Here is a 19,490-nt window from a genome sequence, read left to right as displayed (position 1 = left end):
AAAAGTAATAATGTTTCAAGAAGTGCTTTTGGCACAAGAAAAGCTAAAAAAGTTTAGCTGTTGAGTAAAAGTATTTTTGAAAAGTCACTACTTTCGGCCAAAAGTTACTTGTTTAGCATAAATTTTCTTCCAAAAGTGCTTTTTAATCATTGCTAAACACAGTCTTAGTCCAAAAAGGTTAATGATATTAAAAACAATAGGTGGCACACCCAATGTAACACCCCAAACCCGGCCAAGACGTTATGGTCGAATCTGGAGGTGTCACAAAGAAGGGTTTCGAAAACAGAGTTATTTCGATAAGCTTTGAAATCTTTATTCGTCAAACACATTTATTTAAATACGTCATTTAAGCAATTCATTGTCAAAACATAATATATGGCGGAAGTAATATAAATTATTATACTTAAAAATCCCGTTCAAAATTTTTAGAAAACCGCTATTTTAGTAAAAACCATGTTTTAGCTACTGTCGCAAATAAAAAGTCAAGTCAAAAATTCAAATCCCAAGATAAAAACAAACAGACCAGAAAGTCCATAAATTACAAAATTCCCAGAAAACAATCTTTAATTAAATAAATCAATAGCATGGTCTTAAGCAGTATGAGCTCGTGGTCACCGCGAGGCTCCATCACACCGGTCTGCCTAAGTCTGTAGATTACTTGAACAAAACATACAAACAAACAGATGTGAGTTTACGTAAACTCAGTGTGTAACCCAACAGAAACAGACATGCAATTCAAACAGTATCATATACACAGTCAGATACAAATTCATATTTGGACTTAAGTTTTTTACAGATACAGTTATAGATAACAAAATCAGATATGCAGAATAGATATACAGGATCCTACCCCCATCCTCTACATACCAACTCCGATCATCCCATCACACCATGTGGGGTTAAAAACATTCACCCATCCCTACACACCATATTGTGTTATTACGATGCATACCAGATAATATGCAGCCAAGCTGCCAGAATATAGGCGAAAGTTGTCATACAGAATACTTTCTCCACATATACAAAACCCACCCCAATCACAAATACAGTAATCCCATGCATAACATCCTCATATACGAATGTCATATATATATTAAACAGAATAATAAAAAATGCATAACAGTGTCCTACTTAGAGCAGAATATCAGATCACATAATTTCAGGGTTTGGTTAGTCCTTACCGACCCTACAGTAGGCCCACAATCGATCGGAACGACCCGTGCGACCTTAGGGAAAATTTTCAGAATTATGGGCACACATGCCCATGTGGGCTCACATACCTAGATTGGTCTTGCCCGTGTGGCTTACACGGCCTAAACCAAAACTCACACGCCTGAGTGGCATGTCCGTGTAGGCCCACATGCCTAACTTGACCTAGTTCGTGTGGCCACACGGCCACACTCATACCACCACATGGCCGTGTCTTGTGCATAACCAGGCCCTCGTCAAACACACACGCCCGTGTGGCTTCAGCAATGTGATTTTTAGGCTTTCGCTGAAACTGGATTTTCTACGTTTTGGGTACACACCTATTTCGATTTTGATGCAAAAGCACTCTCGAGCCACACAACACCTAAAATCGACAAACCAAACTCACAAAATTAGTCTTAATTTAAGATTACACCGAAACCACGCAACTCGACAACATTTCAATTCAAGCGTTCATCACTTAACCTAACACCCCAAACGATTTCGACTACAATTTCGCAAGAGGAGAGCCCTGTTCTACACGATTTACCACTGCCAAAATAGAAAATAAAATTATAACCAGCAATTTAGAAATCGAAAACTACAAAACACTAGAATCCAACTTACCAACAACCGAAGGAAAACAGAGAAGCAAAATAACGAGATTTGACGACAGATCGAAACAGAATAAAGGGAAACAAAAAAGGAAAAGAAAAACGAAAGAGCAGAGGAAAGTAAAACAAAATTGACGATAGTTTTCTTTTTTGGAAAAAGAGAATTTTTTTTTAAATAAAATAAAATAAAAGATATCTCAAAAATCCCTCCCCACTAACAAACAACATTCTCAGAATCCCAACTCCATCGAAACTCTAACACATAACCAAGCAAAAATTAACTTCCACACTCATGCAAGGTCTCAAACACAAGACCTCTAACATACCAACCCCATTACTACTTGAACCAATAAACTCATTCTAATATAAATTAACAAAAAATTTAATATAAACCCACTCAAAAAGTGTAAGGCTAGGATCAGAAAAATAACAAAATTTGACAAATGTGAGATTTGAATCTAAAATTGTACACACACACCCAAAACACTTACCCACTGAAGCAAACACTCATTTATGTTAAATATTTACAGAAACAAAAATAAATTATTTAGGGCGTTACACCCAACCAACGAGAATGCATCATGTGGTGTTCCTTTATACATGACGGTTAAGAATGTGACATCCATTTTAAAAAATATAAATTCAATAAATCAAAAAAATTATAAAAATTATTAAATTTAAAATTTTCAAAAAATATAATATATTAGTTATATAAATTAAAAAATTATAAAAACATTATATGAAATATAAAAAGTTAAAAACTATAAAACATTATCAAATTAAAAAAAAATTAAAATTCTTTTAAAATAAATCAATCGTATAAAATAAAAAATTATAAAAACAATAAAAGCAGTTGGAAGATAAAATGGAGGCATAAAGCATCCGATAATTACCGGAGTTAGTGTAAGTAATATGAGCAGTGTTAGTTGTCCTCTCTCTATATATTTATTGGTATTTCCGTTAACATGACTCTTCCCTCCAACCCAAACCTATTCCCTGCTTGCTTCCGCGTGTAAAGTTCCCAATTCTTCCTTTTCACTTTCATTTTCAAAACACTATCTGAACCTTCATACCTATTTCTTAATTAAGCTCCAATTTCCTCTTCTTTGTACATAGAACTCTGGTTTTACGGGGAAAAAAACTTGAAAAGAGAGAGAGAGAGATGGGTTTTTCGAAGGAAGAGAAATCAAGAAGAATTCTGAGAGGTTTCAAAACAGTGTTCTTCTTGGTAACAATGGTGATTTCATTTCTTGTATTTTCTGCACCTGTTTTTCTTGTTATTGCTGATACAATTTTGCCTTCTGCTTTGCTTTCTGCTTCCCTGTCTCCTCCTTCACTCCAAGCCCTATATTCCCATTTCACTAACTATGATTTCAGAAATTCTCTCATAGATATCCCTCTCATCTCCGTCATCAGATCAGCTATTATAATCTGTAAGTGAACACTCCCAGCCCAAAAACTATCTTCTTCTTCTTCTTCTTCTTTTTCTCAGGCGAACTTAACTTTTGTGTGATTGGTTTTAAATTTGGTGGTGTAGGTGTTTATAGTTTTTGTGATGGGCCTAAACTTTCCAGAGGACCATACCTTGGAACCACAATGATATGTTGTGTTTCATCTTTGGTGTTTGTTTCGGTAAAAGCTTCATATGCGTTGGGTTGGAGTAGTGGTAGAGAAGGGTCAGCCATGGAAACTGCTCTTTTCATTTGTTCACTGGCTCTGGCAATTGCGCATATAATTGTGGCTTATAGAACAAGTTGCAGAGAAAGAAGAAAACTCCTTGTCTACAAAATTGACATTGAAGCAGTAAGTTCCCTTCCCCCTCTCTCTGTGTAATTCCAGAACCTTAATCCATCTTTTTGTTTTATTCTAGAAATTTGATAGTGAAGGAGAAGGAAAACTTCACCTATTTACACAAAAAACGGTTGAAATTCTAGAAAGTCAACTGTTTAATTAGTTTTATTCATAGAGGACAGAGTGATTAATTTTAGGATATCTTGTAGGAGAAAGGTAAAAGTTGTGACCCATAATTTTAATAATAAAATTGAATATTGTTTGTGTGCAGATTTCAGCTTGCAAGAATGGGTTTCCAAGGTATCCAAAGATCGTGAAGTAAATAATAGAAAAGTGGTGACAAATCTCCCCCCTCTTTTGCCTCTCCCTTGTTAGGTTTCAGGTAATTTATTTTACTTGCTACCCCTGTTTTCAATGATCATCAAACCACCTTCATACTTCATTTGTTTAGTACATTTCATCACATCAGATAACTGATTTTATTTTTCTTCCTGCAGATTCCTGTAAACAAGTTGGTTGTATAGAAATAGGTGATGATGATTGTGCAAATGGAAGACTATGAGTTTGAGGATAAATCATAGCTCATACATCTAACATTCTTTTTATTCTTCATTTTCACTGTACAGTTTATATATATATATATATAATGTTTTAAAGATATCAAACAAATCTAATTCAGCTCGATGATTATCGAGTTAAGCTCGAAATTCATTTATTAAATAAATTAAGGTGTTATTTGATAAATTAAAATTTTAAAATTATAAACATTTTTGGGTATATTAGTTTAGAATATAATTAGATTATTTGAAATTTTTAAAAGTAAAATATTTAATACATAATACAATTTTAAAGGAAATAAAATAAAAATAATTGAAAAACTTTCACTCATAGTAACTCATTATCTACTTACACTTTTTCTATTAAAAAAATTATAGAAAAAGTATATCTTTTGGTTTTCTTTTACTATGGGTTCTCAAAAAGTATAAATTAAATCACTCAAAATATCGCTATTAAACCATTCCTAAATTCTAATTTTGTATTAATTCATAATGGGATAATGCATATTTGATACCTAAACTTTTGAAAAAGTCCATTTTGGTACATTACCTTTAACATTGTTTATCAATGGGGTTACCTTTAACGTGCTGTGTTCATTTTTACTTGTCAGGACACGTGGCCCAATTGTATAGTAGCACGTTTCAGTTACGTTATATTTTTTTAAAAATTGAACCAGGGGCCTGAGATTAAATATCCCTTTAAGTTTTTAATTTAAATAAAATATCCTTTTAAATAGATTTTTAATTAAATAAATTAAATTAACATATCCTTTTATTCTGTTTTCTTCCTCTCCTCATTTCTCTTTTTCTTCTCTTCCTTCTTCCATAAAGAGACCTATCTGTCGTCCGGCCTCCGTTCAACCCAAGATTAGGACCGAAAGATTCGCCTCTTTCTCTTCTTTCTAGTTCTCCGATTAGCTTTCTCGAAAGGCTTACTGAAATTTTGAAAAAATTTCACAATCTTTAGAATCTTCCAAGCCTCGATCTAAAAACCCGGCTGTTGAATCATCATGGAAGTTCGGTCGTGGCTTGTCGTCACCGCTTTCAATGTCTTAACTACTGTTCGGGTTTTAGAATGATGCTTGAACCTAGAGAACCTAGAAACGCGAAATGGGTCTTCGTGTTGATTTTTTTTCTCGTCATTTTCTATTTGTTTGGTTGTGTGTTGTAATGGATTGATGAGTTTTGTGATTTTTGTTGCGTTCATTTCAGTAAATAGGTTTAGTTGTGAATGGCTAAAGAAATTGGTTTTGGGAGTTGAGAGGTAATAGCAGTGGGCGATGTTATTAGAATTGGAGATAATAATGTTGTTAAATTTCTTTTCAAAAGAACTCATGAACCCAGAAATATTCTTCCCAAAGGGAATTCAAAAGTGAAATTTTAATCAATTCATTGCAAAATGGTTGTTTATTACCAAGAAATGCCCAAAAATGTTGGTTTAGAGGAAAAGATGAATTTGGAAAATTTAAAAAGAAATTAGAATGTTTCTTTTTTTTTTTTTTGGTGAAAAATTAATATGTTTTTTTATTTGGAAGAAGGAAACACATTATTAGTTAAAAGTAATTAGTTTTGAAGATTAAAATAAAATAAAATAAATGATTTAACAAAATGGTTATTTAATGGGTGCAATAATTTAAAATTAAAAAAAAAAAGGTGAAATGTGGCACACTAAGCTTAGGCCGTGCGTCTTGATGAGTTGAAAATTTAATTTATAATTAGAGTTTCATCCACGGCCTTTACAAATTCCACTTTTAATTTTTCTTTAAAATTTTGGGTTTTTCTATATGTTAGAAAAAATAAACAGATTTATTGTTTATATCTACTTCCTTTTGGGATTCCGCTAAAATCACTTACAAATATTTCCCTTTAAAATTTTGGTATATAAACATAATTATCACATTTACCAAGTTTCATAATTCTGCCATTCATATTTGATTATCGGTTACAGTTTATTGCAAGTAATTGCATCAAACCTTGTATGTTTAAAAGGATGACATCTCAGTCTCTACACAATAACTCTGCTTATTGATGGAGTTAAACATTAAATTAAATTATAAAACTTACTCATCTTGAAAAAAAATAAAATTGAAATAACATGTCTTGTTGATGTAGACTAATCTACAAATAATTTAAAAACAACAATTATAAATAAAATAAAATAAAACCGAAAACATTTCTGAGATAAAAGTAAAATCAGTTTCTTACCTCTACTAATTCTTCAAAATTGTCTTTTAACCTTTTAAGTTAGTTTAATATTTGATTTAATGCCATGTTATTACATTAAAATATCAGCTTTTCAAAATTCAAATATTTTTTAATAATAGGTCTAAAATAAGGTTTATGGCATAATACTAGAACTTGTAGTAAACTTTAACCATTAATTATTATATTATTTAAAATATTTTTTTTATTAATAAAACTTATATTCATTTTCCTTCACTAAAACTCAAGTTATCTTAAAATAAATAAAAAAAAACATCTTCTTTTTTGAAACAATAAAGAATATTTTATTTTTAATAAAAATAGAAATCTAATATTTAAAAAAAATCAATTAAGGCTTGGTAATATTATTAAAGGTCGAGGTCATAATATCCTGAGCATTAAAGTTCGAGTCTTACTATAGGTAAAATGCCATGTATAAGTTCTCCTTAAGATATTTTAATTTTAAGTTTCACCATGTATGACCCCTAATTCGTTTTATTGTATTGAATTTATTTTAATTTCAATTGATCGAATAAGTATTGGTTATGATTATATTTGTACTTGTGATATGTATTATTTATGATTTATATTTGTACTTATAATTATATTTATACTCATAAACACTTTTAAAAGAATAAAAAATAAAAAAAATTTATTTTGCTTTGTATTGATTTTTATTTTAACTCTAGATATGATATATTCTATTTTTAATTAGTAATACTTTGTATAATAATTTTAGTTAATTAGATATCTAATATTTATAATTTATATTTGTACTTATAATTATCTGAAAAGTGATTAACTAAATTAGTGTTACGAGTCAACTCCACATCAATTTAGTTGTGAAATTATTAAAATGTCCTTGCTTTAAAGGGTAATTGATATTATTATAAGTGTATTTTCATACTTTTATATAATCTTAAAATAAAACAACCGAAAAAAATTATTTGAGATTAAAACACATGACTAACAAATGTATAGAAAAAACCGTACCACTCCACTAGTAATCATTTTTTGATATATTTTTTTACTATAAAATATTTTTGTTCTCCCACATCATGGATGTGATAAAATCTAATACAAATAATTGTACTCGTAAATTCATTAAAAAATATAATTATGTTTTGTATTGAGTTTATTATAATTTTAATTCATTGAATATATATTATTATAATTTATACTTGCACTTGCCATTATACTAGTATCTATGCTAATATTTAAATAATTGATCGAGTTAGTATCACAGCTTAACCGATCACTAGCTCAATTAAGAAAATTACAAAAAAATATTTTTATTTATAAATAAATTATATTATTATGAGCTTATTTTTGTCTTGTTATATTTTTAATGAAATTTTACATATTGTGAGATTTAGACGAATGTAACCAACATTTATAAATTTGTTCTTTACCACTTCAACTATTTTTTATTGGCTTATTGTTATTATTATTATTTTGTATATTTCAATGTTATTACACAAATCATTTTCATCCACATTGTTTGTATATATTGATAATGTTATAGATTGAGTTAATATCACAAGCCAACTTAACACCAACTCAGGAAAAATGATAATATCATTGTAAATAATTGGAATACATTTAATATTCTTAATTTGATGTGTTTACATATTTAAATTTTAATTTACTCATCATTTAAATTAATTTTTATTTTAATTTCGTACATATTGTATATATGCTATTATTATTAGTTTCATTTCATTATTTATTATCTTTTAAATATTTTTTAAGTCTATTTTATATTTAGAGTTCGTATATTTTTATATTTTAAATATGTGATTTCCAGTGCATATGAAATTTCAAATATTTTTAAAGTGTTCGGAAAGAAATTTGAAGGGTTAAAAGTGATAAGCTTCTTTGGTCCACATTTATGGCTAAATGAACTAATTGAACACATGAAAGCTTTCTCAAAACCGTAGACAAAGTGAGAGAAGCCAAGTCAGGTAAGGCAATAAAAAAGAAAAGAAAATTCAACATTCCCAAAGTCCAAAGTTTTATCTTTTCTGTGCAATTATAATTTCCTTTTTCTTTTATTTCACATGCAATCCATTTATTTCCTTCAATTCTTACTACTCTTTTCATCAATAATCAATCTGTTGTTTCTTTTTTTTTTGTGATTAAAATCAGGTCTTGGTATTCAAAGTTTTCATTTTTCCCTTTTTCATATCCAAAAATACATTATTTCTTTTTTATTTCTTTTCTTAGTTTTGGAAAGATCTGGTAGGTGGTGGATAGATGGGGAGGTTATTTGTGGTGAACCTTGAAGGGAAAGTTTATAGCTGCAAGCACTGCAAAATCCATCTTGCTCTTGTTGATGATATTCTTTCCAAGGTTGTTCTTTTTTATATATATTTTTCTTAAAATTTGATTCCTTTTGACTCTTTGTCTGTTATGCTTGTGAAATTTTCATCTGGGTGTTTTTAATTTGCTTGATTTTACCAAGTTTATGTAATGATGATTTTGATTATGATTTGGGTATATCTAATTTCATAGCATTTATTACTTGGAGTAGTGTTTAATACAAAAAATTCTTTTTTGATGAACTTTATAATTGATGGGACTCCATGATTGATTAGATTGAAAAACTAGGAATTTTGATAATCCATGTTGGTCTTGCAGGAATCATTTACTTTCTTAGTGTAAGTTCAATTTTTCTTTTTAAGCATAGATGTTAACATATCAAGGATAAAATGGATGCTGGGAGGATATATGTGTTATTGTTGTCTCTTTTTAAGCATGGAAGCTTGTTTGGGGTCTTTGGAAGGGCTTGGCACTTTATGGTGATGGCAAATTGTTGGCCTTTGGGACAAATATGATGTTAAACATATATATTTATATAGTATAATATATATGTACGTATATAAATTATATTTGAAAGGACCTGTTCTGGAGATCTCCTAGTTAACATAAAAAGCCCGAGTCTTGGCCCCAAAGTAGTTGGATCAGCTGTTTGAGTTCTTTCCCCTTATTCGAGGATTTTATCCTCCAAAAGATGCAGAGTATGCAGAGTTTCCAGGTGTTTCTTTTTACTACAAAAACATGAACTCTGATCTTTGTCTCTCACTTAATTTACATCTATAATATGATCTAAAATGATGAGCTTCCTTCTGTTACAATTGACACTTTATACTAACAATCGAGTTTGAGATATGCCACTTTAAAGACATGGTGAAGCCTCTTATGCACTGAAGTCCATGACTTGAATGTTAAGATGCATATACTTAAGAGACTTGAGAGCGGCTTAGTGGAAGAAAATATGGAGATCTGCTTAACTGCTAAAGTTCTAATTAATTTACCTTTAGTTTTGAGATGACAATTGGACAGTTGTATATTTAATATGCATATTGGCGTAGTTCATTGTTATTGAGCTTCTTTTTTTTTTTTATTCATTCCATTCGCATTGGTGTTAACAATTTTCATGGTGTCCCAAAAAAATTAGTTCGGGGTTCTCTTAGAGGCTTAGTTTCTAACAATGTGTTTTGCCTGTGTTCTTCTATTCAGTCCTTCCAGTCCAGGCATGGAAAAGCATATCTCTTCAGTAAGGTGTAAGTTTTCTTGATTTTAGGCACCTTATCATTATGTATGAATACTAAATCTGTCTAGAATTACACTGAACAGGACCAACACCTCTTAAGGCCTAACTATACCATAAGGTGCTGGTTACTTCTATTTGGATATGCGATTAATCCGGTGTTTGTCAAGCCATGTTGTGCTTGTACTGTCTTGCGTAACGCCTGAGATAAACTTTGCTTCTTGAATTCATTTTCCAATTCTAACCGTTTGTTTAGTTTGCTTAGAGCAATGCAATAGCCTTCAATTGCTCAAAGCTCTTGTATGATTGCGATTTTAGCCTTTTGAATACAAGACAGGGTTTGCAAGTAGCTGCTTAAAAAAGTGGACTATGGTAGTCAAGGATGGACTCCATTGAAATCTTGCTTACATGATCTTTTGAGAAAATGGGATTTGAAGTTATCCACAATTTTCGTTTTCTATGGATCAATAGGATCAATTCTTTCGTTATTTCGTAGGGTGAATGTTTCTGTCGGGGAAAAAGAAGATAGACTGATGATTACAGGGTTGCACACTGTAGCAGATATCTTCTGCATTGGGTGTGGATCAATTGTGGGATGGAAATATGTAAGCTTTACTGTTCCATATATGAAATTCAATGGTTTAATGTGACTTTACTCGTAGCTGTCAGTTTCACGGATAGTTTCTTTCAGGAATTTGCCCATGAGAAGAGCCAGAAGTACAAAGAAGGAAAATCCGTACTTGAACGGTGAGCAAAATAATCAAAAACATAGAGAGCACCATAGATTCTGGTTGGGGTGGGGGATGTTCTTAATCCATGTGTCGGATATAGGATATATGAACCTCCAAATACATGAAAAACATTAGGAAAAAGAAAATAGAACATACTTGTATTTGACAGTCACACCCAGTCCTAGTAACATGGCGCTTGACTAAGATATTCTGGATCATTCTATTGAGCAGGTTTAAGGTGTCTGGTCCTGATGGAAGCCATTATTGGGTTAGCCATGAAACACATGTTGGTGGAAGTGATGCAGATGATGTTTGATTAAATAATCAAAAATGCTGGTCAAATTCCAATTGTACATTCTTTAGTCCCTGGAATCTCTCATTCAACTCATCTGAATTCTTAAAAAACTGGGCTATTTCTTATTCAAGCAGCTTGTTCGACTTGCTGTTACAAGACATTTGATTGGAAAATTTGAATTCCTGATTCTGATTTAGTTAATGTCAAAACTGGACTGAAGATATCATGTTTCAATTTGCAAAATTGAAGTTTCAGGTGTTGATATTGATGACTTATAGTAGGATTTCTATCGTTACACAGAATGCTATAACTTGCATTGCTTTTAATGCTATTCTAATTTAGACAAGTCATTGAAGCTAGACTGGTCTATTGGAGGGATCATATTAGTTTTGGATCAAGTATTTCAGATTAAGTCTTTTCAAAATTTAAAAATTTCTAGTTATTCTCGGGTCATTTCATGTTTAGGTCATTTCAAGTCCGATTGTTCAAGTCTGGATCATTTTAGATTCGATTCATTTCATGTTTTGGTAATTTTAGATTCAGGTCATAACGGTGTTGGGTAATTTCTAGTTTGGATCATTTCAAGTCAATTGCTTGGGCCAGTTTGAGTTTGGGGTATCTTGGGTTCAAGCCATTTTTAGTTTGGGTCGTTCTGATTTCTGGATATTTTGGGGTTTGGTTGTTTGACACCTTGTGATTGTAAATGAAAATAGAAAAATTGCTTGATTATTTCACCATAGAACAAAGGTATTTATGCAACTCTTACATGCTAGGAAGTGGAAAGAAACAATCAAAATCCCCCAATTTATCCCACTAATCAGCCCTTATTCCCTATAATTAAGCTATACATGTTAGCTATACAGATTATAATTCTCTACTGTTGTAACATTTTTCATGAGGTTGGAGCATAGATGTTTTCATGCCCAGCTTGTTATAGGATTATTTCACTTGAGCCTCAGTAGATATCACTGGTTACTGATAGGATCAACTTATTCAATTCTCCAATAATATTGATCCTAATGACAACTGGATTGTTTTAGGGGATTTCAATCAAGTAATATGGCATAAAGATAAGTACTCCCCTCTTTCTAAAGATATCAAAGGGGCTGTTGATTTAATTCATTGCATCGATAAGTGTAATCTTTCTAAGATCTCATTAAAAGGCTCTTACTTGGACCAACAATCGACAACCAAATGAGGTGGTATGGGAAAGACTTGATAGAGCATTTGCCATTGAACACTTTTCAGTCACTACTTGAGCTATATGTCCTCAATCTGCCCATCAAACACTCGAACCATGGCCTAGTGATTGTTTGTGCAAGCAAAAAAGTCATTTTCATAGGAGGTTCTATCGTTTCGAAGCTATGTGGACCTTCATCCGCAATGCAAGGAAAATATCAATGAATCCTGGAATTCCTGCAACTTGGTTTGCAAAATCAAGATCGCTAGTTCCTTTTTCCGCAAATGGAACAAAGACGTATTTGGTGATCTACACAAGAGGAAGTTGGAGCTTGAAAATGCTCTTATGATTGCTCAATTTGAACTCTCTTCACAACCTTTTGACAAGGAAAAAGCCACCAAAGCCAATCTTGAACTGCTCGAGAAACAAAAACCAAATTCATTGACTACAAAAAGCAAGAGTACAATGGTATAGGTCGGGAGACAAAAACACCAAGTTCTCCCACCTCACTACCAAGAACAGAAGGGCAATCAATAGAATTGAAGGTATCAAAGACTCTGGCAATAGCTAGGTGGATGAACCCTGTTTGATCAAATAAGTCATTGTCAACTACTTTGAAAAGCTTTACAGCTACACTGTTAATGTCAACTGTGAAACCATTAGGGATCAAATAAGGCACCTCACTATCCCCTGACTCTCTCAACATGACATCCTTTATCTTAATCAACCTTTCATAGCTATTGAAGTCAAATAAGTTGTCTATTAGGTGCTCTGAAAGCCCAGGTATTGATGGTAAACCTAGCCTCTTCTATCAGAAATTATGGGACATTGTGGGGGGAATGATGTTATCTCCTCTTCTTTATAGTTCCTTCGTTTGGGCATCCTATTTAAGGAGCTTAACAAAGCTATTATCGCCCTTATTCCTAAAGGCAGCTCTCAAGCCCACCTATCCGATTTCGAACCAATCAGCCTTTGCAATATTGCTTATAATATTATATCAATGGTCTTTGTCAATCTCTTGCAATCAAAATGCTTTCATTTCGGGACACTTTATCTCTGATAATATTATCCTGGCTAGTGAAATCCTTCACGCTATAAAAAAAGAAAAAAAAAGGCAAAGGATCTCTTGCAGCTTTCCAAATTGATATGAACAAAGCTTTTTACAAGATCAACTGGATTTTCTTGAAGAATGTTATGGAATCTATGGAATTTAATTAGCGTTGGATTAATTTAATACAATAATGCCTCTCCATTGTCTCGTATCAAATCCTTATTAATGGCTCTCTCATTGAATATACCAATCCTGGTAGAGGTCTTCGTTAGGGGATCCTTTATCGCGATACCTTTTTTTCATGTTCGTGAACATCCTTTCCCTCATGCTTCAAAGAAAAGGTACGGAAGGATCAATCTAAGGTGTGAAAATCTTAAAAGCCGCTTCTCCCATTAACCTTCTATTTGCTGACGACTGTTTTATTTTCTTCAGTGCCCTTGTCTTGCAGATCACTAAAAAATTACTCAATAATTTCTGTCTTTTTGGGCTACAAATTAACTTCTTCAAATCTAAGCTCTTCCTCAGTCCTTCAACAAAGCCACATAATAAGAGATGGTTCTGTGGTATTCTCAATGCTAAAAGAGTTTATCTACATGTCATCTAAGGCTAGAGCTTGGAAAACTAAACAAGAAAAAAGAGTTCTTTCACAACATCATTGACATGATGAATTCAAAGTTGGCCCCACAGAAATCCAAATGTCTTTCCCTGGGCAAAAGGCTTACCCTCATCAAATCGACATCGACTTCTCTTCCCTTCTACTCATTCTTTGTCTTCAAAGCTCCTATTAATGTTTGTGATAGAATAGGTAGTCATTCATGCTTTTTGGTGGGTCATACAGTGGATGAAATAAAAACTTAACCTTTGTCATTGGGACAAAATTTGCTCTCCTTTAAGTGAGGGGGCCTGGGAATTAGAAAGACTAAATTCTTCAATAAAGCCCCGCTCTCAAAGATTACTTGGAGGATTATGATAGATAACAACAGACTCCTCTCGAAAGTCCTTAACCAAAATACTGCAAACAACATCCTTTTGAAATAGTCAAAATAAAGTCATCTGATTCCTGGGTTTCGAAAGGTATCATAATTGGAAGACACATCTGTATTCAAGGGAAATATATTCAACTTTGGAGTGGCCACAATTGTTGGATTCACAGGGACACTAATCTCCTTCTCATCGATATTGTCAGACATATTAATTTTGGCATTCAAGTTCACTCACGCCTCAACATTAATACTTGCTATTCGAACCAAAGCAATACACTCAACATTCTTGACCTACATCGTGCCTAAGACCTCCACAGTAGGGCCCTCCCAATCCATGGTGGTAGTAACAAAATTGTGTGGAAATTTGACCACAATGACCTTTTTTCAGTTAACAATGTCTATCATGAACTCTATCGGACGCACCAACCTACTTCGAATGAGAATATTCAAAAATCCTGGACGAACCTCTGGCGAGTGAAACTTTTGTTTAAGGTCATTGTCTTCCTGTGGAAGTTGTGTAATAATTGTTTTACCACAGAAGATATTCTTTCGAGACGATTGTCTTTTGACTATGACACTAGTCCCATTTGTGCCAACCACAGGGAAACATCTTAGCACCTTTTTTATTGTCATTTCGCTAGAGCCATTTGATTTGTCTCACCACTCTCTTTGCTCTTAACATTTCATCCATTTCCAGTTGGATCGTTCAATGGCTCAAATCCAATGATATTACCTTTCAAGATGTTAAAATGCATTACACTCTTGTGGTCTGCACACTCTACAGCATTTGGAAATTTAGAAATGGACTTATTTTCAAGAATATTGAACCTAACCCAATCGGAGTCATTGCTAGAATCAGTTATTCTTCCATATTGTCCATCTTTCAATTTTGACCCCCTTCAAACTACGGTTCCACGACTTCCAAGATCCTTCGCTACTAGATCTCATGACTCACTTTGGACTCCCTACCTTAATGTGATAAAAAAAAAACACTTTTTCTTGTACTTCATCACAAACAAAGTTGAAGTCAATTTCAATATGTTTTGTTCATTAATGGAACACTAGATTTGCAACAATATAAAGAGTTGTTCGAACATTTTCAAATATTTATAGTGTTCTAATAATTATAAATGAATGAGTGTAATTAATCAAAAGATTATATTATTTGATTTTTTAAAAAAGAATTATAACTATTTAAATAATTTTATTTGAATGGTTATAATTAAATGAATAATTATGTGTTTATTTTAAAGATATTATTATTCAGAAAGACACCTATTAATGAAAGATGTCTCTATGAAGAGACATGAAAATTCTTATAAATAGGAATGAGATTTCATTTGAAAATCATACAAACAAATTCTAGTATTCTTTCTTTCCTTCCTTCATTTTCTAATATTATTAGATTATTCTATAAAGTATTACTGTAGAAATCCTTTATAGAAATTGAGTTCCTTGTCATACATTGCTCATTGTGCAGTGGGCTATTCTCGTCAGTGCAAAACGCAAATAGCCATTGGCTTCATTGTATCCTCGAGGTTAATTTGCTTGAAACTCGTTTGCACATCGAAGATAGGTGGGGGCGAATATAACCTTAAAGATAGTGGCTTGATACACGCCTTGAAGCCTTGTCCTATTTCTTTTTCTGTTCAAGTTCCGTTCGTGTGTTCAAGATTTTTCTCACTGGAGATTTGTACTAACAAGAGTTGCTTGATTCACACAACTTTGCTAGTAGCAAATATTTTAAAATAATTTTGGACATAAGATGATGAATGCAAATAATCTCACAAATTGTACAATGCTCTATATTATAACTTTGCATTGGAGCTGGACACAGCACTCTACTTGCTTTTTTAAGATATCAAGTTCCCTCCTAATTAGAACGCAATAATTTGTAGTAAACCTCTTATCATATTTCAATCCTCCCTAGTCAACATCTATAAAATCACTCAATTTGAGTGTGTCCATGATAATTTTGCACTATCCTTCATCTTAATCCTCTTTTGAAGGAACACATGATTTGTTTTAGATATGTTTAATGATTGATTGTCAGTAAAGAAATACCAAACATGTAAGCAATAATCTGAATGAATAATTGTAAGACAATTTATTTTTTTCCATCAATTTGTTATATTTTTCAAGATTTCCAAATATCTCACCATTATCTTTTGTAAGGTGTAAGTTAGGAGTCAAAAGGGTGTAGTGTAGCTTGCATCATGCTTTTCCTATTTTGTATTTGTTACGCACTTTCTTTTAGAGATGATAACCCCTTCTTGCTTCTCATCACCTCTATTCCCCAAAAGTATTTCAACCATCCCAAGTCTTTTATGTGGAACTTAGTATGTAGAAATGGTTTAAAATATGTGATTCCTATATTGTCATCATTAGTAATGATGATATCATTAGTGTAACACCCATAACCGGTACCCATTTCCAAATTAGAGTTACAGAGTATTACTGTACAATTCAGAACAAATAATTACAAATAGTATCAAGTTTAACAAATTTAATTAACAAATTCATAAATAATTAGATTGGAGTAAATCATACAATTATGAACCTTAAATCGAGCTTACAAAGCCTTAAAAATAATTTAAGAACATTTAGGGACTAATTCGAAGCAAATTAAAACATTTAGGGAAAGTTAAAAAATTTCAAAACAGGGGCCACACAGCCGTGTGGCCAACCCGTGTGACAGAGCCTAGACAGTGTGGCTCCAAACATGGCTATGTGGCTATCCCACACGGCTGTGTGACTACCTCACACGCCTATGTGCATGGGCTATGTAACTTTCTAACTTGGGTCACACGGTCGTGTCGCAAGTCATGTGCCAGCCCGTGTGAACCCTGCACCCAACACGCTCAAGGCACATGCCTATGTGGGTTCCCTGTGTGTGATAGTCCGTGTCCTAGGCCGTGTGTGCAAAAAAATGACCCAAAATGTGCTCATTTCATGTCCAAATACTTGAGTACCTAAACCAATTCTCAACACATGATTATAAGACTTCAAAATACATTTCAATGACACCCAAAGCATGCCAAACAATCAATCTAAGGCCTAACCAATGTGTCATCAATGACACCACATTTCAAACACTTAACATTTCACCTACCTAGAATTACATTACACAAGCCTTAACTCATTCAAAATAACTTGCATTCAATTCTAACATGCCTTGTGTCGAAACCATTCTTCGATTTAAAAATTTTAAAATTTTTAAAAAAAGGGGTAATCGACTTTTGAAAAACAAATGCATGGAGTCGCCACCGATCTTTTGTTTTGGTGTGATCGGATCACCTAAAATTTTGGTTATTTTAATAAAACATTTATGATTTACTAAAACAACAATTTTGGTCTACAAAAATTTTAGAAAACGGGCTCGGGAGTCGGTTACGCATGAGGAAGGATTAGCACCCTCACTACGCCCAAAATTGGTACCAAATCGATTAAATACTGTCTTTATGTCTAAGCTTTAAAAAATATTTTTGAAATGTGATTCCTTTTTGATAACATTTGAGTAACTCAAGTTAGTCATCAAAATTCTCTTGCTTAAGAGGAATATAACATCACATCCAGCACGATAGGACATGATCCTTTAAGCCCTCGAAAACATGATGGATTTTGACTTCAAAAATTTATATGTTGAAAATCGCAAAAGAATGCCCAATTATTTAGTCCAACGAGAGAATTGAAACCCAACACGGTAGGGCACGGTTCTTCGAATTTCTAAACGTTGAAGATTGTCTCGCTTTGGAAAACGTGAATGAAATTCCAAAGGGATATTCGATTATTTTGCACAAACGAGAAATTGCAACCCAGCACGATAGGGCACGATTCCCCGAATTGCCGAACGTCGAACATTTCCTTCGTTTTAAAAGGTTTTTAGAAAACATGAACGAAATTCTAAAGAGACATCCGATTATTTTGGGCAAACAAGAAATTGCAACCCAACACGATAGGGCACGATTTCCCGAATTTCTAAACATCGAACATCGTCTCCGTTTTAAAAAAATTTTAAACGAATAATTATAAACCGGCTTGGAATATACTCATTTAACTTGAATTAGATTTAGAGAATTAGAAATCATAAAGTGATATTTGTAAATCGAAATAAAATAAAAAAACGGGATAATATACATGAGCATAATAGATGCATTAATATAAAATAAAATAAGAGACGAGAATAACAAAAATTAGCTAACACGCGAAATAATCACAGATCAAATATAATGAAAAGTAAAATAAAAACTTAAGTAAATGATATATACGTAAATAAATAAATAACACAAACAATGATAAAAATAATAATAACAACAACAATAATAATAATAATAATAATAATAATAATAATAATAATAATAATAATAATATAGAAATACAAAAAGAAAATATAATAAAAATATTAAATTAAAGTAATAAAAAAACAATACTATATATAAATATATATATATACATAAAAATATACATTAATATATAATAATAATAGTCATAGCAAAAATAATGAAAATATGAGTAATATTAATAATATATTAGAATACAAAAGTAAAGTAATAACAATAGGGGTGATAGTAATAATAATAATAATACAAACAATAATACATATATATATAAATAGTAGTCAGAAATAAAAAATAATAGAAGTAACAATAATGATAGTAATAATATAAATAAATATGGAGAGGGCATATATAATATAATAATATAAATAATAATATATACATGAGAAATAATAATAATATAAATAATAGTAAAAATAATAAAATAAAAAAAATAAAACAAAGCTCTCCACTCTCTTTCTCCCTCTTTTCTGAATCCAACCGTTGGTCCGGCTTTGCTTCGGTCATGGACCCCCACGGGCCGCCATCGGCGCCGCCGTACACGGCAGCCGGACCTAAAAAAAAACCTTTTTCGGTAATGAAAATATGGGTAAGCTTCTTACTTTTATCTTTACTTTCGTATAAAAAAACAAAATAAAATTGAAAGGAAAACAATAAACAAACAAAGAACTTAAGATGAGAATAGACAAAAGAAACCTCTTTTGCTTTGATCTTTGATTAATCTCCAAAAACTAGCCTTTCCAAAACAAAAAACAACCCTCCTCCAAAAAACAAAAAAAACAAACCTCCTCCAAAAAACAAAAAAAACACCCCCAAAAACAAAGTCTTGAATGGGCCAAATTTTACAAATAAATTTTTTGTAAACAAGTGGAGTGGTTGGGGTGGTTTAGGTGGCCAAGGTGGGTGGCCAACAAGGGTGGTGGAGTAGGTGGCCAAGGTGGGTGGCCAACAAGGGTGGTGGAGTAGGTGGCCAAGGTTTTTATTTATTTATTTATTTATTTATTTTTT

At 32.1% G+C, this 19,490-nt stretch overlaps 2 protein-coding genes and 1 long non-coding RNA gene across 3 annotated transcripts; 2 read left to right on the top strand and 1 right to left on the bottom strand.

Annotated features, from left to right (window-relative positions):
• Window positions 1-2,762: 2,762 nt before the first annotated feature.
• On the top strand, window positions 2,763-5,341 carry LOC107960005 (uncharacterized). The gene is made up of 4 exons (XM_016896201.2): window positions 2,763-3,235; window positions 3,340-3,605; window positions 3,865-3,975; window positions 4,091-5,341. Exons 1-3 carry the CDS (start codon window positions 2,965-2,967, stop codon window positions 3,913-3,915), a joined length of 588 nt encoding a protein of 195 aa, XP_016751690.1. The 5' UTR covers window positions 2,763-2,964; the 3' UTR covers window positions 3,916-3,975; window positions 4,091-5,341.
• Window positions 5,342-8,159: 2,818 nt separating this feature from the next.
• On the top strand, window positions 8,160-11,193 carry LOC107960004 (protein yippee-like). Its single transcript, XM_016896199.2, has 6 exons — window positions 8,160-8,316; window positions 8,579-8,704; window positions 9,875-9,918; window positions 10,402-10,510; window positions 10,597-10,652; window positions 10,868-11,193. Exons 2-6 carry the CDS (start codon window positions 8,609-8,611, stop codon window positions 10,950-10,952), a joined length of 390 nt encoding a protein of 129 aa, XP_016751688.2. The 5' UTR covers window positions 8,160-8,316; window positions 8,579-8,608; the 3' UTR covers window positions 10,953-11,193.
• A 7,641-nt stretch (window positions 11,194-18,834) lies between these two features.
• LOC121229138 (uncharacterized) lies at window positions 18,835-19,244 on the bottom strand. Its single transcript, XR_005926728.1, has 2 exons — window positions 19,179-19,244; window positions 18,835-19,048 (listed from the first exon to the last, which is right to left on the bottom strand). It is a non-coding gene; the product is annotated as an uncharacterized lncRNA (long non-coding RNA).
• Between the last annotated feature and the right edge of the window lie 246 nt (window positions 19,245-19,490).

This window comes from Gossypium hirsutum, chromosome A05 (assembly GCF_007990345.1).
Source record: "Gossypium hirsutum isolate 1008001.06 chromosome A05, Gossypium_hirsutum_v2.1, whole genome shotgun sequence".
NCBI lineage: Eukaryota > Viridiplantae > Streptophyta > Magnoliopsida > Malvales > Malvaceae > Gossypium > Gossypium hirsutum.
Note: the sequence above shows the minus strand (reverse complement) of the source record. Positions and strands in the feature narration are given on the sequence as shown.

Coding starts and splice junctions, on each gene's coding strand:
- LOC107960004 (XM_016896199.2), top strand. CDS start 8,609: ATGGGGAGGTTATTTGTGGTGAACCTTGAAGGGAAAGTTTATAGCTGC. Junction 10,511..10,596: donor CAATTGTGGGATGGAAATAT/GTAAGCTTTACT, acceptor AGTTTCTTTCAG/GAATTTGCCCATGAGAAGAG. Junction 10,653..10,867: donor GGAAAATCCGTACTTGAACG/GTGAGCAAAATA, acceptor TCTATTGAGCAG/GTTTAAGGTGTCTGGTCCTG.
- LOC107960005 (XM_016896201.2), top strand. CDS start 2,965: ATGGGTTTTTCGAAGGAAGAGAAATCAAGAAGAATTCTGAGAGGTTTC. Junction 3,236..3,339: donor CAGATCAGCTATTATAATCT/GTAAGTGAACAC, acceptor TTGGTGGTGTAG/GTGTTTATAGTTTTTGTGAT. Junction 3,606..3,864: donor ACAAAATTGACATTGAAGCA/GTAAGTTCCCTT, acceptor GTTTGTGTGCAG/ATTTCAGCTTGCAAGAATGG.